Source organism: Symphalangus syndactylus, chromosome 18 (assembly GCF_028878055.3).
Source record: "Symphalangus syndactylus isolate Jambi chromosome 18, NHGRI_mSymSyn1-v2.1_pri, whole genome shotgun sequence".
In the NCBI taxonomy this organism is placed as follows: Eukaryota; Metazoa; Chordata; class Mammalia; order Primates; family Hylobatidae; genus Symphalangus; species Symphalangus syndactylus.
In genome coordinates this window covers 87,407,273-87,425,381 of record NC_072440.2, presented here as the reverse complement: position 1 = coordinate 87,425,381, position 18,109 = coordinate 87,407,273, and the positions used below count along the sequence as shown (strand labels likewise).

The window sequence follows — 18,109 nt, the reverse complement described above, 5'->3', positions numbered from 1 at the left end:
GACCCTGCAAAGATTCCCCCTCATCAAAAGGCCACCCAATAGTGCAGTGCGGTTCCCAGCCCCCGTAGTTACAGCGGAGATCCAGGAGGCCTTCCGTGTGTAGGGGGCCTCTTGGGACCTAATTTCAGCTGCAGGTCTGTCTCGTGGAGGTGGCAGCAGTGGAGATCTCCCAGCTCAGGGTGGAGTCCCCCTTTCTAGCAGGCACCATTTGGGTGTGAAGTGGCTTGGGAAAGCTGTACTTCCCTGGAAAGCCATCAGGGGGCACTTGAGCTAACATTGAGCCCTAAGTACAGAGGATCTTTCTCTTCCCTCTCTTCCTTCTCTTTTCCTTTTTTGTCGGGTTGAGTGCAGTCGGGGCGGGGTGGTCTCACTTTGTCACCCAGGTTGGAGTGCAGTGGTGTGATCTCAGCTCACTGCAGCCTCAACCTCCTAGATTCAAGCAATCCTCCTGCCTCAACCTCTCAAGTAGCTGGGATTACAGGTGCAGGCCACCATGCCTGGCTAATTTTTGTATTTTTTAGTAGAGACAGGGTTTCACCATGTTGCCCAGGCTGGTCTCGGACTCCTGGACTCAAGTGATCCTCCACCTTCAGCCTCCCAAAATGAGCCATTGCACTGGCCTTCTCTTTTCCTTTTAACCCAACAAAGTCCATCAGCTCCCCTATTCCCCTTCTCTTCTGGCTCTGTGGTCAGTTGTGTTAATGTCCCTCAGCGCCATGGGGAGTGCTGGGGCCATGAGCCCCTGGCCTAGGGGATACAGATTTGATTCAAGATGTTTGTGCCTTCGCTCCATCCCCTCCCACCTTCACTCCCATGCTTCCTTCACCATCCTGGAGGGGGTCGGACAGAAGAGGTGAGGAACTGTCTTCCTGTGTGACTGAGGAAGGAGGCTGAATACAAAGAAGGCGGTGGCCTGACCAGGCTCACGTGTGGGGCTGGGTGAAGGGAAGCCACATTCCTTAGGAGCTTGGGCTCTTAGGTCCCGGGGCAGCTTCTCAGGAGGCCCTGTGGGCTGTGGGCACAGAGCGGGGATTGTGCAGGTGGCACTCACGTGGCGGGAGAAGTAGTAGAAGCTCAGCATCATGAGGAACACCATCACCGTCATGGAGTACTTGGAAGGCACCAGGGGCAGCCTGCTGGGCAGAGTGCGTGCAACTGAAAGGGCCGTCATCTGCCTCCCGGAGGGGGCCTGATTCCCTCCAACTAGACGGTGCTGCTTCCTGCCACCCCAGCCCCAGAGCTCACCCCAGCTCCTTAGGCCCTTTCACATCAAGTCGGGCTCCCCCTGGGCAGTAAAGCTTTCTTAACTCACTGGGCTCCTCTCCAACAGCCAGGAAACCCCCAGCCCCTCCTGGCTGCACCTGGTATTCACATCAGGGCTGCTCCCCAGGTGTTTAAGAAACACTGCGTTGCCTGACTGATCACAGAGGTAGCTACAACCATGCAGGAATTTGGAGAAGCAAGAGATATCAGTGATGGGATTTCATAGCCGTGGGACTGGGGTACAATCTCACCATGGCTTTTTATGTCGTTCGTCCATATTTTTATGTGGAGCTGTGGTTAGTTTCCATTACTGTATGGTATTTCACTGCATGAACATACCAGTTATGTATCCATTTCCTGTTGATGTCATTTGGGTTGTTTTCATTTGTTTTGGGGGAGGGGGTATATCTATTACGAACAGTGCCACCTTGGACATTCTCATACATATATACTGGGACATAAGTATGTGCATGAATTTCTCTAAGATATGTATATATATACACATATACACACATCTGTGTGGGTGTGTATGTAGGAGTGGAATTGCTGGGACACAGGTTTATTTTCAACCTTACTAAATAGATCAAAATATTTTCTAACATGGTTGTACTAACTCATACTCCCACCAGGAGTGTAAGAGTTACTACTGTACTTGATATTGTCAGACTTATCTGGACCGGTACGTGTGTGATGGTATCTCATTAGGGTGTAACTGGAATTTTCTTGATTACTTGAGTGCCATTTATTAGTGGCCATTTAGAGTTCTTCTTTTGTGAAGGGCTATGCAGGTCTTACCCCCCTTCTATTAGGTCATCTTTTTATTTCTAAACTTCCTTGAAGGTCTGTTCAAGTCACGGAATCGTAAAATTTTAAAACCTTGGCACTGGCAGGGACCTTAGAGAACTTCTGGTTCAGTATCCTCCTCAAGAGATGAAATTGCAACTCATGGAAACTGACCTGCCTATGACCCACAGAGAATTACCTGCCTGTTTGCAGGCTCAGAAGCCAGGTCTAAATCCAAAGCATCTTCCTCCCTCCTCATTTTCCTGCTGCCTGTCTGTCCTGCCAGCCAGTTACATGCAGCTGCCATCCACCTGGTAGTTCCTTCCCTCCTCACTGCACTGCTGCTGCCCTCCAAGCCTCACTGGCCTTCACGCAGAGAGGCCTGGATGTCCAGGTCTATATTAGAATCATCCTGCCTCTGCTGCAGCCCTCCTGGGGGAACCCATGCCAGCTCCTCTAACCTGCACGTGTCAGGTCACGTGCCTCCCGGGAGGGTGAGATCCCGGGGCTTGGGCCTGTAATATTCCTGTCTCTAGAAGAAGGGCTGTGAGCACAGGCCAGGAGGGGAAGCCGTGGCCCTTACCTGTCAGTGCCGTTGAGCCCAGGGGTGAATCCTTGCATCTTCTCTAAGGCCACCATAGGTAAGCTGTTGGACAGATAACAGCACAGTCAGGCCCCATCTGGGAACAAGAGCCTGATGCCCAGCCAGGCACCGGGGTATCCCAAGTCCTCCACTCGGGGAGAATGGGAAGAATCTATTCTCAGGTCCTAGCCAACCAGTGATACGTCTGTGAGCAGCCAGGAACTCTGGTTCTTGAACAAGCCTTTGAGGACCCCTAGTGACAGAAAGCCACCTCAGCACAGGCCCATGAGCTTGAACTGAGGACTTGGTGGGTGGGAGGAAGGAGACAATACAGATCCCCAGTCGCGCTTCATCTTACTCATGCTCCCGAAAACGCTTGTGGTCGTATTCATCAAAGATGGGGCGCCAGGCATACAGGTTGATGGTGGCCACGGCGCCCGCGACGAGCAGCATGAGCGTGAGCTTCACCATGTGGCTGACCTGCACCAGCATGATGGTGGCGATGAGGGACAGCACGGCCACGTAGTTGTAATATTTGGGGTTCTCCAGGCAGCCGCCCTCCGTCTCCATCCATGCCGTCGCGTTGCCGGGTCCCGTGTAGTACTGGAGACAGCTGAACTGGAGGCCAGGATGGCGGGAGGGGACACACGTTCAAGAGAACAGCAGGTACTGGTCACAGAGGGCTGTGCATGGTAGTGCACGCTCAGCTGCCACCTCCCACGGCTCCCCCAGAAACACCGGGAAAGATGGGGAAATTTACCAGGGACTAATCATGAAAGTTAGTAACTGCAGCTAAGAGCCTTGCCGTTGCCTCATTTGACGTTCACAAAAACTCTCTCGAGTATTTTTAGTACTGTCCCTATTGTACAGAAAACTCAGGCCAGATTTGCCCAAACACAATTAGCAAGCAGAAAAGCCAAAAGTAGGAGCCAAGCCTTTAGGCTTCAAATCCAACATGTTCTTCCCCACATCACACTGTTGCTTCAGGAGGGGCCGAGGGGCCACGGGACCGTGAGCCCCACTCACAGCCTCCCTGTGATGACAGCTAGTCTCTGCCCAAATCCTTCCATTGAAGGGACGCTCACTGCCTTCTGGAATCTTTACTGGTTCTGCCACTGGGCAGATGCAGCCGGGAGAAAGCGCATCCAGAACCGGAATCAACCCCTCCTTTTTGTAACTTTCACCCACAGGGCAACCTTGTCTTGCTTGCGTGATTCCCAACATGTCATTCTCGCATGAGCAGTTGTTGCACATCCCTAGCTTTTTACCCCTCCATGAGTGGCAGCATCTCCAGGTGTCCTGTACAGTGTCCAGGACCTGTGCAATGGTGACCTCCATACCTGGGTGCCACATTCCAGGCATGTTGTGACATGGAGGGGGCCTGGGGCTTCTCTTCCCTGGGTAGTGGGCACCAGCAACCCCTGGCCAAGGTAGGCTCTGGAGCCCCTAACTCTTCATTCCCAATGGACTTGTTTTTGTTTAGATGGAGTCTCGCTCTGTCGCCCAGACTGGTGTGCAGTGGTGCATTCTTGGCTCACTGCAATCTCCACCTCCCAGGTTCAAGTGATTCTCCTGCCTCAGCTGCCCAAGTAGCTGGAATTACAGGTGCATGCCACTGCAGCTGGCTAATTTTTGTATTTTTAGTAGAGGCGGGGTTTCACCATCTTGGCCAGGCTAGTCTCGAACTCCTGACCTCAAGTGATCTGCCTGCCTCAGCCTCCCAAAGTGCTGGAATTACAAGTGTGAGCCACTGCACCCGGCCCCCCACTGGACTTCTGATTAGCTGCAGCCCTGGAGCTTTTTCATTATACCACTGCCAGAATAAGTCTCCATGCTGGTTGTATTCGTGTGCTCCAATTGTTAAAGTATAACAATAACATTATATTTGAAAAAAAGGAAGATAGTGTATATGGTACTGCAACAATTAGAGGACGCCGTGACAACTGACAAGAGAACACTCATGACAGCTCCAGGCATGTAGGGCTCAATACGTGCCCAGTGGTTCTAAACCAATAGATCTGGGCTCCCAACTCCTGCCCCCTTTCCCCAAGAAAGCATTTGGCTGCCCCCTTAGGGAGGAAGAACACAGACTGGGACTTAGAACTGCCTCCATTCTGGACTCTGTCACTTCCTGGCTGTATGATCTAGAGCAAGTAAATTACCTTTTTTTTTTTTTTTTTTTGAGACAGAGTCTTGCTCTGTCTGTTGCCCAGGCTGGAGTGCAGCAGCTCAATCTCGGCTCACTGCAACCGCTGCCTCCTGGGTTCAAGCGATTCTCCTGCCTCACCCTCCCAAGTAGCTGGGATTACAGGTGTGCACCACCACGCCTGGCTAGTTTTTGTATTTTTAGTAGAGACGGGGTTTCACCATGTTGGCCAGGCTGGTTTCAAACTCCTGACCTCGTGATCCGCCCGCCTCGGCCTCCCAAAGTGCTGGGATTGCAGGCGTGAGCCACCGTGCCCAACCAATTACCCTTTTTGAGAGTTAGTTTCTCCCTATGAAACTGCAGATACTGGTACAACTGCTCAGGACTTTTTCACAGATTAAATGAATCAACATACATAAGGTACCTAGCACAGGCGTGGGCATATGGAACTGTACTCTCGGACTCTGGGAGAGGAGCTTCAAGGAAAGAAGTCCATCCCAGAGGCTCCCTGGATGACAGAGACAAGACTCCTTCCACTAGGTAGGGATGATGTGTTCGGGAACCTAAGAGCCACTCCAAAGCTACATGACGGTGGAGGAATGGACTGAGAAACTGCTTGTGTGACCCAAACAGAAGCCCTTCTCCACTGGGCACAGGGGCGTCCCTTCAACAAGGACAGCAGGAGCTCACCATGTCCACGACATTTGCCATCACCAGGATGAAGATGGCGAGCATGGCCCAGGTGTTCCTGGCCCAGCGGGTCCGGTCAATCCAAGTCGAGAAGGCCACAAGCTTCTTAGGAAAGGCCTAGAAGGAACGGAATTTCAAGGGCCAGGAGCCTTTGCCAGCCCTTTCTCCTGCAGATGTGACTGACAGCAACTCAGGCTGCTCCCGTATTCCAGTCCCAGGAGCCTCAAAAGGGGCTCTGCCTGGGAGTCGCCCGGCAGCTGACCAAGGGACAGAGCTGAGAAGAGGGCGTGGGAGTTCTGACGCTGTGTCGGACCCTCCTCGATGTGCCTGTGCAACAGCACTGCCTCCAGGTCACAGCCCTTTCCACAGCAGACATGGTGATGAGGTGAGGCCAGGGCAGGAACAGTTTTCAGGGCTGCTCGTCTCTGGCCAGCTACTCCTGCCTGTCCTGGCTCCAACTGACCTGGTGAGCCACCTGTCAGATTCATGTTCCTAAACACTGCTTTACCTTTGTCATTCTGATAAAAAAAAAAAACTCTGCTTAGTACCTCAGTGCCTTACAGGAGAAAGTTTTAATCGCTTTAGTCTGGCTTCTAAGGGCCTTCATAATCGGGGCCAACCCACCTTCCAGCCGGCCCTCCACTGCTTCTCTACCTAGGTTCCTGTTTACCCAGACTCTGCCGTACCCACGCGTGCCGCAGCGCCACAGCCCAGCCATGGCCCACCACAGCCCACTATGGCCCAGCCACGGCCTGGTGGCCCAGCCAGAGGGAGTGCTCTGCTGATGGTGAATGAATGGATGGGCAAGTGCCTGGACCGTCCTAACAGAGGAGTGTCTGCCTGTCAGGATTTGACAGAAAGAATAACTCCATCACCGCCCAGTTTTACAGGGAGTGCCACTCACTTCCAGAGCCTTCTGAGCTCAGTAGAAAAGTGCCTCTTACCCGGGGAAAGATGGCGGCCAGGGAGCAGATGGTCAGGATGAGGAGCAGAATCTCCCCCACCACGAAGGTCACATAGTTTGTCATTAGCCTGTGACAGAGAGACGACAATTGGGAGGGGCCAGAGGGGACAGTGAGATGGAGTGAGGGGCTAGGAGAGGAAGGGATGGGGATGGGGGGCAGGGGATGGGGGGCAGGGGACAGGGGCCAAGGGGCGGGGAGGCCTCTCAGCACAGCGTGAGCCTGTGCCTGTGCCTGCACAGCTCCACACGGTGCCAGGGAACTGCTGCTGCCTGCCGTGCAGAACAGGACAAAGGCCCTGATGAGACGGGCCGCCGGCTGAGTGCTGGCCTGGGAGCGGGCCACTCTCCAGGTGCAGCTGCTGCCTGGGACATTTCCCAGAGAGGGAACAACTCACAGGTGGCCTGGGCACAGCCCAGGATAAACTTGGGCAGGGATCTTAGGAATGCACCCCTGCCATGTCACTGTGCTGAAAGGACACAGCACGGAGCAGCGTCTCTCCCTCGCTGCTGGAGGCTGCTAAGAGTCCACCTGTGACAGCCGCCCCCAGCTTCACAGTGGACACAATCTTAACACATCCACTTTAACCTGACAACTCCCGGAAGCCTGTTCTCTATACCCTCTGCTCACACCCATTCCTGTTTAACCCTCCCTGGAAGATGTCCTTGCCAAGAGCCCCAGAAGCCTCCTGATAGCTAAATCCACGTCCCATTTTCAGTCACCTCTCACCCCTCCTTGAGACACTTTTCTCGCTTGGTTTCTTGAGTCCTTTTCTGTCTCTGCATCTGGACATGCTGCCTTGAGCTCAGCAAGTCTCGTGTTGCAGCACAGCCTGCATGCTGGCAACACCAGGTGCATGTCTCCAACCCCACCTGCCCTCTGAACTCCAGAACATGGACGCTGACCTCCTTGGCTTGTGGGCATTGCAAACTTCACGTGTCCCAAACCAAACTCTTGATCTTTGCCTCTCCACTCTCATCTTGCCACCTCGTCCCCATCTTGGTTAACGGCACCCCCGTCCTGCCGGTTGCTCAGATCAGAAGCCCAGGAGACATCCTCAACTCCACACTCACGCCCCACAACCAATCTGCCAGCAAATCCTGTCAGCTCTGTCTCCAAAATACATTCAGCATCTATCAACGGAATCCAACCGCTGATCCTCCTCTATCCTCGGCCTGGCCTGGCCACCACAGTGGCTTGTCTGGGCCACTATTTGGTCTCCTCTGGTCTCACTGCTCCTGCTGTGCTAAGCGCTGTTCTCAGCAGGAGTAAGCCTCTCCGGGCATATGTCACAACAGGGGACTCCTCTGCTCCCTCGTTCTGGCAGCCTCCTATGTTAAGAGTGGAAGCTGGCACCCTGCAGTGGCGTGTAGGAGGCCCCACGTCTGCGCTGGACTCCTGCTACTCTTCCTGTGGCCCCTGTTCCCGCTGCGATGCCTCCTCATTGTGCCTCCAGGGGCCAGGCCACTCCAGCCTCAGCACCTCTATCCGAAGCAGGTGTCCCCCAGATAGGAGAAGGCTTGCCCCTCACCTGCTTCCGGGCATTACTGAAATATTACCCTGCCAGCAAGTCCTGCTCTGATCATCCCACATCAAAATGCAAACAAAACAAAACAAAGCTCCCCAGCAGCATACCTACCTCCCTTCCTTGCCTTCCCTGTATCTGCAGTACTTACTCCTGCATGGATGCATATTATTTTAATTGTTTAATTGCTTTTGCCTATAGCTTCCCCTACCAGAACCCAAGTTTCACGAGAGCAGGGGTTTCTGTATGCCGCATCACTGCCATAGCCCCAGCCCTTGATCCCCACGCAGGAAGCAGACAACCAACCAATCAATACTTATGGAATGAGTGAATTTGAGCCTCACCACAGTCCTGAGTGTCAGCTAGGGCAGGGGTTGTTCTCCTCATTTCACAGATGAGGAAACATGCTGCCGGAGCCTGCAGTGGCCTGCACATGGTCACACACCCACAACCTCAGATGGTGTGACCGAGCCCAAGGCTCCTGACAAACTGTAATCCCAGCGGGGTTCCAGACCCCTCCTCTGTGACAGGGAATCCCTGATTGGCCGAGGGGAGAAAGGGAGAACAAGAGAGTGGTCGTCACCCTCAGACAGGGCTTCACCAGCTGGGGACTCCAGGAGGCCCCACCTTGCCCTGGAGGAGCTACTGCTGTGTTAGAGAGGGAGTCAGTCTGTGCCCAGAGCCTAAAATCTATCTTTACCAAGATGAGCCAAGAAAGGGGCCAGGTCAGCCTTGGTGACTGAGGCTGACGCAATGTCCCCATCTTTGTCCCAAGAATCAGTGTGGGGCCCATCCAGCCAAGGTCTCCAGCCTTCTGGAGGCCTCTGTCCCTCAGTTCTCTTGATCCTGGCCAGATCCCCATTCTGACGCTAGGATGCTCCAAAACAGGGGGCAGGGAAAAGGAAGGAAGCCCAGGGTGCCGTCTAGCACTCCTGGGGTCTGTGGGGGCTGTCCCAGTGGGGGTCAGGGAGCAGAGACTGGCTTGCTCCCCAATGTCAGGCTCCCGCTGAGACACCTGCCCCCCTCTACCTGGCACCACCACAGCCGAGGAAACTTGTGGCCCTCCCCCCGCCCCTCCCTCACCAGGGGTCGATGAGAATCTCAACCAGGGCCGCGCAGAGCAGGACGACGCAGGAGCAGCTGAAGGCAGCCCCGCTCTGCTTCTCCTTCTCCACCGAGTAGCGGGTTTCCATCTCGGGGTCCATGAACCGCATGGACAAGAGGAAGGTGTTTCTCTTCTTTACTCTGCAGTGGGAACAAGCCCCATGAATCCCAAATGCCACATCTGCCTCAGCCTAGCGGGGGGCCGTATTTGGGATGCCCAGTTTCCTGAACCCCTTGTCAGGGCCCGGGAGGAGCGGTGGGCCTGGACGCTTCCGGGTGGCGCTTACACTTGGGCAGACTCTCGCTCGAGCAGGGCCTCGTTGAGCAGCTGGTTGAGCTCATGCTCATCTTCGGAGGCGTCTACCACTCGGTCAGCCAGGTCCTGCAGGCGCAGCCTCCGGCGTGGGTTGGGGAATGAGGGGTTGTCGGCCTGTGAGCCAGGGAGGCAGCGTGAGTGGGGCAGATGGGACAGAGTGGCGGGGAGGAGCTGGGAAAGACGGAGGTGGAGGAGGAAAGGAACACAACAGGGCATACTCGGAGGACCAATCCCTCCAGCTCTAAAATCCCTTTCCGGGAAGTCTTCCCCATGCTCCCACGTGGCTGCATGTGGCCTGGGTCTACACCCAAAGTTCCAGTCCTTCCTGGCTCCCTGGGCCCCCACCAGAGCTCTGCAGGGAGGGTCCGCTAATGACAGCATTGTAGGGAGCAGCCCCTGGCCCCTGAGCAGGAGACCTGTAATCAGAGACAGCTGCTGGGCTGGGGCAGTCCTGGCACTTCCTGCTGTATTGATGTGGGGGCCATATACATCGGCAGCCTGGGGGCATGAATGACTCCTAACTCTAGGGCTTCAGGAAACTGTTAAAGGAACTCACACCTGGCTCATTTGGAAAGGAAGATCTGCTGGGGAAAGTGATGGGACACTTTCCCACCAGTGAGTCCAGGTCTGAAATCTCACTTCCAAAATGGTTTCAGATCCTATAGAATTTTCCATGGATGACCTCACTGATCTCAAATCTACAGGATTCTGGGCCATCAGAGCTACAAAGGCCTCTGAGCTGAGCACCTCTTTTGACCTTACTCACCCCGACATGTAACTGATGAGGAGACAGTGGGGTTTTGCGGGGCTGGAGGGGTGACCTGCCCATGGTTACAGTGCTAAGCAGGGGCAGATCTTGGGTGGTGGCCAGGTCTCCCCAGCACAGGACTCCTGCTGCAGGAACGTTCTGCTTCCTGGTGCCTGCCCGCATCTGGCCCTCAGTGACCCCCTGCCCTGAGCCCTGCACATACCTGGGCATCCTGCTCCTCGGGCTTCTCTGACATGGACCCGCTGCTGTGGGCACTCCCGTTGGGCTCCTTGGTCTCAATGAGGGCAGGGGAGCTGGACTTTGAGGAAGCTGGCACTCCATTGGGCAGGGCCTAGAGGAAAGGAGAGCTCAGCCATGATCTGGGCGTGGGATGAGAGTGGCACGGACAGGGCTGGAGGTAACAAGGGCGTGGGAGGCGGTGGGATTAGAGAGCAATCCGAGGCCCCACAGAACTTGCTTGTGGATTGCAAAGTGAGGCGTCAAGGATGACTTGAAACTTTTTGGTCTGAGTAGTCGTTAATAAAAGGATGGAACTGCCATTAACTGAGATGGGAAGACTGAGGGAGAGCAGGTTTTGGAGTGGGAAGGAGGGCAGGAGCTTTGGGCAGGTGGCATTTAAGATACCCATTATATGTACAAATGGAGATGCACAAGTGGCTGTATTTGAGTGCAGGGAAGCCACTGGGGCTGGAGACACACATTTGGGAGTTGTCAGAGACGGCCTTTAAAATGACACTGGATGAGACTGACATCGAGGTTAGAATCAACGGGGAGTATCAGCCTTCACTCCGGCAGCCTCACCAGAGTGGGCTTTGCTTTAGCCATAATTAGGCAAAGCCTCAGCCATGGAGCAGTCTCAAATGACACGACTTCCCTGACAGCCATCAAGCTCCTTAATTCCAAGTCTTGTTAGATGGACTCTCATAACTGGAGGAAAGGGTTTTGACATGAGAGATTACAAAAAATAAAACACCCTCCAGATTCAGCAGGGGATGGTAAAGGGATCCATTTCTGCAACAGCTGCTGGTGGTTTCTAATCAGACTGACGAGGTGTTTGGGGGTTGGTGGACAGACCTGGGGAAGCTGCTGAGTGCTTCAGGTCTGTAGCTATTCGGGGGATCCCACACAAAGACCAGAGGGCAGGCCCACAGGATGCTCGATTGCAAGCTTGTTCAACCCGCAGTATTTTTTGTTTGGCCCAAGACAATTCTTCTTCTTCCAGTGTGGCCCAGGGAAGCCAAAAGATTAGACATCCCTGCCCTATTACTTCTATCTCATTCCTTCCTCATTTCCCACTCAGGAAACCTTCCTGGCCTTGGTCCTCCTCCCCTATGACTAGTCACCCCATCCCCACCCTCCTCTCCGAGCCTCTCCCTGAGCATCCATGTCACTCCTGTGGCTTCACTCACTTCCTCCGGGTGGGAGACCCTGAGCCCCAACCCAGCTGCTCTCCTGGGCGCCACCGACACATCTCCAGTGCCCCCCTTCTGGATGTGGTCTTGGGATATGCTACAGTCACCTCCATTGCAACCTGCCATGAATTACACTCACCATCTCCTCCAGAAACCAGCTCTCCCTTGGGAAGGGTGCCAGCCTGCCGCTCACCTCTCATAGCCAGCCACCTCTGGGTCCTGCCAACTCTTCTGCAATCTTTCCTTGATCTCCTCCTTTCCAACCCCCTAATCCGGGGGTGGGGTGGGGTGGGGTGGGGTGGGGAACTCACCGAGCCATTGAGGCCATTCTGGGTGGCTGTTTTCTTCACCTCTGGCTTGGAGGCAATGATGAGGTAGGTTTCAATACCCTTCTCTTCTAGGTAATCACAGCGGCTGCCCCCATCGCCTGGCTCCACATCAAACTCTCCTTTCAGGCAGTCCATGGTACTCTGGGAGATGTGCACGCGCCTGGATTGCAGAGAGAAAGGCCCTAAGCGTCAGCCAGAGGCGGCCCTCACACCCCTAGGGGACAGTCCACGGACCACGGCTGCGCCGGCTGCTGCTCGGCCCCGTGTCTCTTGGGCATGTGGGGCGGAGGCCACGTGGAAGCAGTTCTGCCACTAACTAGCTGTGTGGGCTACTAACTAGCTATGGGGGCCACTAACTAGCTATGGGGGCCACTAACTAGCTGTGTGGGCCACAAACTAGCTGTGTGGGCTGTATGGCACTTACTCCCATCTCAGCCTCAGTGTTGGATTACGACACAGGAGTACAATCTTTCTTCAATCTTTGATCCGCTCTAAAGCAGATCAAATGCGATAAGGAATTTTTTTTAATTTTATTATTTTTTTTTTTGAGACAGAGTCTTGTTCTGTCGCCCAGGATGGAGTGCAGTGGCGCGATCTCGGCTCACTGCAACCTCTGCCTCCCGGGTTCAAGCAATTCTCCTGCCTCAGCCTCCAGAGTAGCTGGGATTACAGGCATGCACCACCACACCCGGCTAATTCTGTATTTTTAGTAGAGATGGGGTTTCGCCATGTTGGTCAGGCTGGTCTCAAACTCTTGACCTCAGGTGATCCACCCACCTTGGCCTCCCAAAGTGCTGGGATTACAGGCGTGAGCCACAAGATCCAATTATCCCCCACCTTGCACATTTCTCAGTTTCGACCCCTGCTGCCAAGGGATAATAAAACCCATTTCTGAGGAGTCACCACTGAGGGCAAGAATCCTAAATGCCACTGAAGGAAGCTCCCTGGCCCAGGTGGGGAAGGCTGGGCTGATCCTCCCTCAGCCTCGCCCTGCTAAAGGCAGGGCCTCCATTATCCTTTAAAGGAGCTCAAGTAAGACGTGTAGTCGCACTGCGACCTGCAAAACGCTGCCTCTGAGCCCGCTAGCTGATAACTGCTTATTACTCTCCCTTTGGGGAGACCTGGACTCTGGCATAAGGATAGCTGGGGTAGCCCCCTAAGTGGGTAAAGGGGACAGGAGGACAGGCTACTGCAGGGTCCAGGCAGGAGAAGCCACATCCAACATCAGGCCCAAAGAGGCTTCACCCCAAGGCAGGTCAGAACGGCCTTAGCCAGGGCCCGGGGCAGGACAGGAGGAATGCTGTTCTGGGGTGTTAGGGGGGCCTTCTCTGAGGCCCCCTGTCCCTCATCAGGATCACAGCCCTGTGGGATGGAGGGGACGGTCCCCTCCCCAGTCCTCAGACCTGCCCCCTTGGAATGGCACTCACCCAGGGATGCCGCCAGCCTCCATCTTGTTGGCTACAGTGACATCAGTCGACCACACGTCATACTGCCAGCGCTTCTGGCCCAGGACGCCCCCCAGCACGGTGCCTGTGTGCACACCCACACGCATGTCCACCCCGGTCTTGGTCTTCTCCCGCACATACCTGCCAGGTACACACAGAAAGAAGGGTCAGGGTGTGGCCTTCACCAGGCAGCCAGCTGCCCCTGCCCCTGCAGGAGAAATTCATTGTGGGCCTCTTCCGCTCCACAAGAGGGGACCTGGCAAGGTCCCCACAGCTTGGTGTTGGATGGGGGTAAGGCAGGGCAGGGCCAGCCCAGAGTCAGGCATCACAGGCCAGCAGGACAAGGGCACCAAGCAACTCTCCTCCCTGTCCCCACTTCCCGAGGGGCCTCAGTTTCTCTCTGCTGATTACTCTTTTATTCATTCGTGCAGTTAATGTTTCACTGAGCGTCAAGTACGTGCCAGGCACGTTCAAGGTGCTGCAGACACAGAGATGAACAAAATAGCCGTGAACAGCCCCTTGCCTGAACGTGTCTGACAGGGCAGGGAGAGGATGTTAGAGTTCCTGGACTACCGCCCCGGGGTAAAGGCCACACTGCTTTCTTTCCAGGGCAATACTAGACGGGGTTTAAAAATGCAAAGCCGCCCCCTCGGAGAAGGGGGTAAAGAGCGGGCAACTTCCTGGACTCCATCCCATGGGGGAAGGGCCTCGGCAGGAGCATCCCTTTCTGTGTCGGTGCTTGATGTCACCCCGGGTCCCCCAGAGGCTGGAAGTCAACCAGAGGGACGGCCCATCCGAGAGCTGCAAGCCCACCTGGAGTACAGGCAAGAGTAGGGGACAGTGAGGGCAGGAGAGTTTGCCTCCCTCACAGCCTAGGCTGGAGCACAGAGGCCGGGGTGGGCTCCAGCTCCATCCCTGAGCCCCTCTGCCAGGGGCTTACAGTCATTGCATCATGAGATGGAGAGGGCAGTGCCTTCAGGGGTCACGGTGAGAAAACACTGAGGAGAGATGGGGGGCCCCTGTGGGGGTCCCAGCAAGTGTGAGGAGGTGTGAGGAAATTCACAACTGCAACTTCCAGCAAAAAGAGAATACGTGGAAAAGTGTGCCCCACAGGCTGGGGGAGCCTCGCAGGTCTCCTGGGCTGTGAGGAAGGTAAGCCATATCCCAGCTTCTACAGCGGGGGCCTGCGCCACCCATCAACCAGCGCTGTGTCCCAGTCTCTGCTTCCAGCAGATCCCCCACCCAGGGGCCATGGCCAGCGTGGAAGACCTGCTTCTCCCTGGGTCCAGGGCTGGGACTCTTGCTCTGGGAGCCTCCCTCCCACAGGCATCCCACTTACGAGATGGCCTCCACCATGGCTAGCCCCATGAGGATGGAGCAGACGGCGTGATCCTCCCGGTAGTCAGGCAAGCCGCAGATGCAGTAGTAGCAGTCACCCAGGATCTTAATCCGTAGCTGGTGGTATTTCTGAAAGGGGAGGGCCTGGCCTGTGCTCCAGCCCCTCCTCAGTGAGGGAGGAGTGGCCAAGAAAGCAGAGGAAGGACAGTGGGAGAAAATCATAGGGCCGGGGATAGGGGCCGGGGATAGGGGCCAGGCACGGGCCATGAGGGCAGGCACCACTGGAGAGCCAGGCGGGGCCAGGGACTTACAGCTGCCAGCTTGTCAAAGCGGGCAAAGAGCTCATTGAGCAGCTTCACGAGCTCCTGGGCACTGCAGGCAGAAGACAGCTGGGTAAAGCCCACGATGTCGGCAAAGAGGATGCTGCACGAGGAAGGAACCGTGGGGGTGATGCTCCAGGCAGCGAGGTGTACCCGACCCCATTGCCAGCTCCCTCTCCAACCCACAGGGCAGCCAGGATCAGGGTGGGGGAAGGTCCTCCCTCACACCCCCCACCAGACAGTGAGACCCTGGCCCTTCCAGGTAAAGTCAGGGCTCTGACCTTGCCCTTGTCCTAGTGGACTTCCCCCTGCAGGCCTCCCTCCCTGTGGTGCCTGGGGACCACCCCACACTGCCCACTCCTGCCTGGGCTGAACTCATCCTTCTTCCTAGAATCACAGGTCAGGGTTCTAGCCCCAGTGCTGGCCCTGAACAGCTGGGTGACCTCACAGGAGTCCCTTCCCCGCTCTGGGTGATATCTGTTCTATGACAGGGATGGACCAAGCAGCCTAGAGCACACTGTAGCTTAAACACCTGCCGGCAGCTTCTCCCGCCAGGCGCATGAATGCTGTGGGGAGCCTTGCTTCTAGTCCCTGGAAAACCTCTCGAAGCCCACAGTGCCTAGTGGGTCCCAGAAAGATGCAGCCCTCCACGGCCTGCTCTGCCATCAGAGCCCGCGCCCTGGGCCGGCGTACCTGACGTTCTCGTGGCGGTACATGTACATGGTGTTGAACTGCTGCTGGTCCTTCTGGCTCTCATCTTTCTTCATGTCTTTCAGCATCTCGTCAGCCACGTGCTTGGGCAGGATGGAAAGCATGAGGTTCTCCTGTGAGGGGCAGCAGAGGGTCAGAGGCAAAGGTAGGGCCTGCTTGGGGCAAGTTCAGATACTTCTGGGAAGAAACACCAGATCCTGGCAAGAAACGTGAGCCAGGAACCATGCTGCCCTCCAGGGAGACCTCACAGACCTACCTCGGGAGCAGCCAGGGCTCTGGGACAGGCAGCTTCTGGCCCTGACAAGGCTGAGGGTGGCGATGGCCTCTTCAGAGCAACTGAGGGGAGCCAGAAATGCAGTGAAGCATCCCAAACGTGGCTCTGTGCTCAGCATCCTCATGCCACAAGAAGCGCAACAGTCCTGCGTGGGCTGCTGCACCGTGAGCCCTCCCGGCAGGAGCCCTGTGGGGTCACCTCAGCCACCCGCCACGGCTGCACAGAGCCATCACTCACGAAATTCTGCTTTGACCCAATCAAAGACTGACAGCAGACCAGGCACCACACAAGGCGCCAGCGACACAAAACCAGCAAGAACATCCACCTCAGAGAGCGGAGGCTCTCACAGGGACACAGGTAAGCATGCCCAGCGCAGCACAGCAAGTTCTGTGCCCAGAAAGGAGAGAGCAGAGGACCGCGCAAGAGAGAAGCAGGGGCTGAGGTCGGCCAGGGAGGAGGCATCAAGGAGGACTTCCTGAAAGAGCCTTGGCTGAGCCCAAGACGCGATGCTGAGGGTGCTCCTGTTGGAGGCAGCCATGTACACAAAGGCACAGACACGCAAAGTGCACCAGGGTCCTTCAGGGATTTCTATGGAGGTAAAAACAGAAACATGGCTTGAGAGCTGGGCATGGTTTACATCAGGGCCAGCAAACCGTGGCCTGTGGGCCCAATCTGCTGCTGTCTTTCTTTTTGTACAGGGTCTTGCTCTGTTGGCCCAGGCTGGAGTGCAGTGGTGCAAACATGGCTCACGGTAGCCTCAACGTCCTGGGCTCAAGTAATCCTCCCACCTCAACCTCCAGAGTAGCTGGGAGTACAGGCATGCATCACCACACCCAGCTAATTTTTACATTTTTTGTAGAGACAGGGTCTTGCCATGTTGCCCAAGCTGGTCTTGGACTCCTGCACTCAAGCCACCCTCTCTGTTTTCATAGTTTTCCTGGCACCCAGCCATGCTCATTTGTTGATATATTGTCTCTGATATATGGTCTCTAACACTCCAATGGCAGAGTGGGGTAGATGCAACAGAGACTGTATGGCCCACAGAGCCAAAAATATTTACTATGTGGCTCTCATCAGAAGAGGTCTGTGGCTTGGGTGGTGCCGGTCTCTGGAACAGGAAACAGAGGAGGAGCGGTAGATGTGAGGGCAAAGACAGGGTTTGGTTCTGAGGTGCTGTGGGGCCTCTGTGCGGGCACCTGCGGGCAGCGCTCAGGTGAGGCAGTGGGCTGAACCATCCGCCTGGAAACCATGGGTTGGATAAGCAGTAGGGAGAGAGAAAACCAGGGACAGAATGTGGTGCTGCGGAGGCGAAGCCAGGGGCCAGAGGCCCAGCAGGGAGCTGGTCAAGAGGGGAGCACTGCCCCCATCTCTGAGGGGAGGAGGGTGATGATGGCATCTGGTGAAGGATGGTGGGGGGTACTTGGGGGAGAACCCCAAGTTGAGGTTTTGCAGGATGGAAACTGTAAAAGGCCAAGGGGCATAAGAACTGGCTCATGGCAGGGATGCAACTAAAGTGTGTCCAGTGAAGGGCCAAGATACAAATGAAACTGCAGCAAGCACAGGGGGAGACCAGGCAACCGGCAAGCAGAGATGTGGCTGGAGGACAGATGGCCGCTGACCCTCAGGGTGGAGTGCTTCCGGGTGGCCAGGCCTGTGTTGCCATGGGGTCGGCTGCTGAAAGGTGAGGAGTGCATGGGCGGGAACTCAGGACCCCCAGGAGCTCTGTGCCTAGAGTGCAGGTCCCAGGCATTACCACCCTGGGTCCAGGGTGGCCAGAAAACCAAGAACTAGTGGCTTGGTCCTCAGCATCTAGAGCCTGGCTGGATGGCTGTGGGTCCCAGGCCACAGGAGCAGGAGCCAGGGACCTCGCCTCCTGACAAGGCCTGGGCAGGGGAGCACCATGGAAGTTCTCTGGCTCTGCTGAGTTCAGGGGTCCCTGAGGCCCAAGAGAGGCCAGCTCATCCTGCATGTCAGATGCACCTGCTTTGGGGCAGGAGAAGGAGGTGAAGGCTCAACTCCACTCCTCTAGGCAGAGCTGCCAAGAGGTCCCCAGAGTCTGCTGTTATACTTGGGCCCTCAGCACCCAGTAAACCAGTGGCCTCCCTTGTGAGAATCAGCTCTGCTGCAGGTCCCCGTCTT

The 18,109-nt window shown here is 55.8% G+C and overlaps 1 protein-coding gene across 5 annotated transcripts in view; it reads right to left on the bottom strand.

Moving 5' to 3' along the window:
• Positions 1-18,109, bottom strand: part of ADCY3 (adenylate cyclase 3) — a 99,878-nt gene that overhangs the window by 5,790 nt on the left and 75,979 nt on the right. For 2 of the 5 annotated variants that reach the window (XM_055254193.2, XM_055254194.2), the window contains exons 4-16: positions 15,679-15,809; positions 14,977-15,088; positions 14,667-14,794; positions 13,310-13,468; positions 11,865-12,042; positions 10,344-10,472; positions 9,344-9,486; positions 9,036-9,197; positions 6,410-6,497; positions 5,466-5,582; positions 2,988-3,247; positions 2,630-2,692; positions 1,052-1,136 (exon numbers count right to left, since the gene is read on the bottom strand). In XM_055254193.2, the coding sequence (XP_055110168.1) occupies positions 1,052-1,136; positions 2,630-2,692; positions 2,988-3,247; positions 5,466-5,582; positions 6,410-6,497; positions 9,036-9,197; positions 9,344-9,486; positions 10,344-10,472; positions 11,865-12,042; positions 13,310-13,468; positions 14,667-14,794; positions 14,977-15,088; positions 15,679-15,809 (1,755 nt within the window). The remainder of the gene's footprint in view (positions 1-1,051; positions 1,137-2,629; positions 2,693-2,987; positions 3,248-5,465; positions 5,583-6,409; positions 6,498-9,035; positions 9,198-9,343; positions 9,487-10,343; positions 10,473-11,864; positions 12,043-13,309; positions 13,469-14,666; positions 14,795-14,976; positions 15,089-15,678; positions 15,810-18,109) is intronic. The other 3 variants (XM_063623910.1, XM_055254195.2, XM_055254196.2) reach the window with 2 other exon arrangements.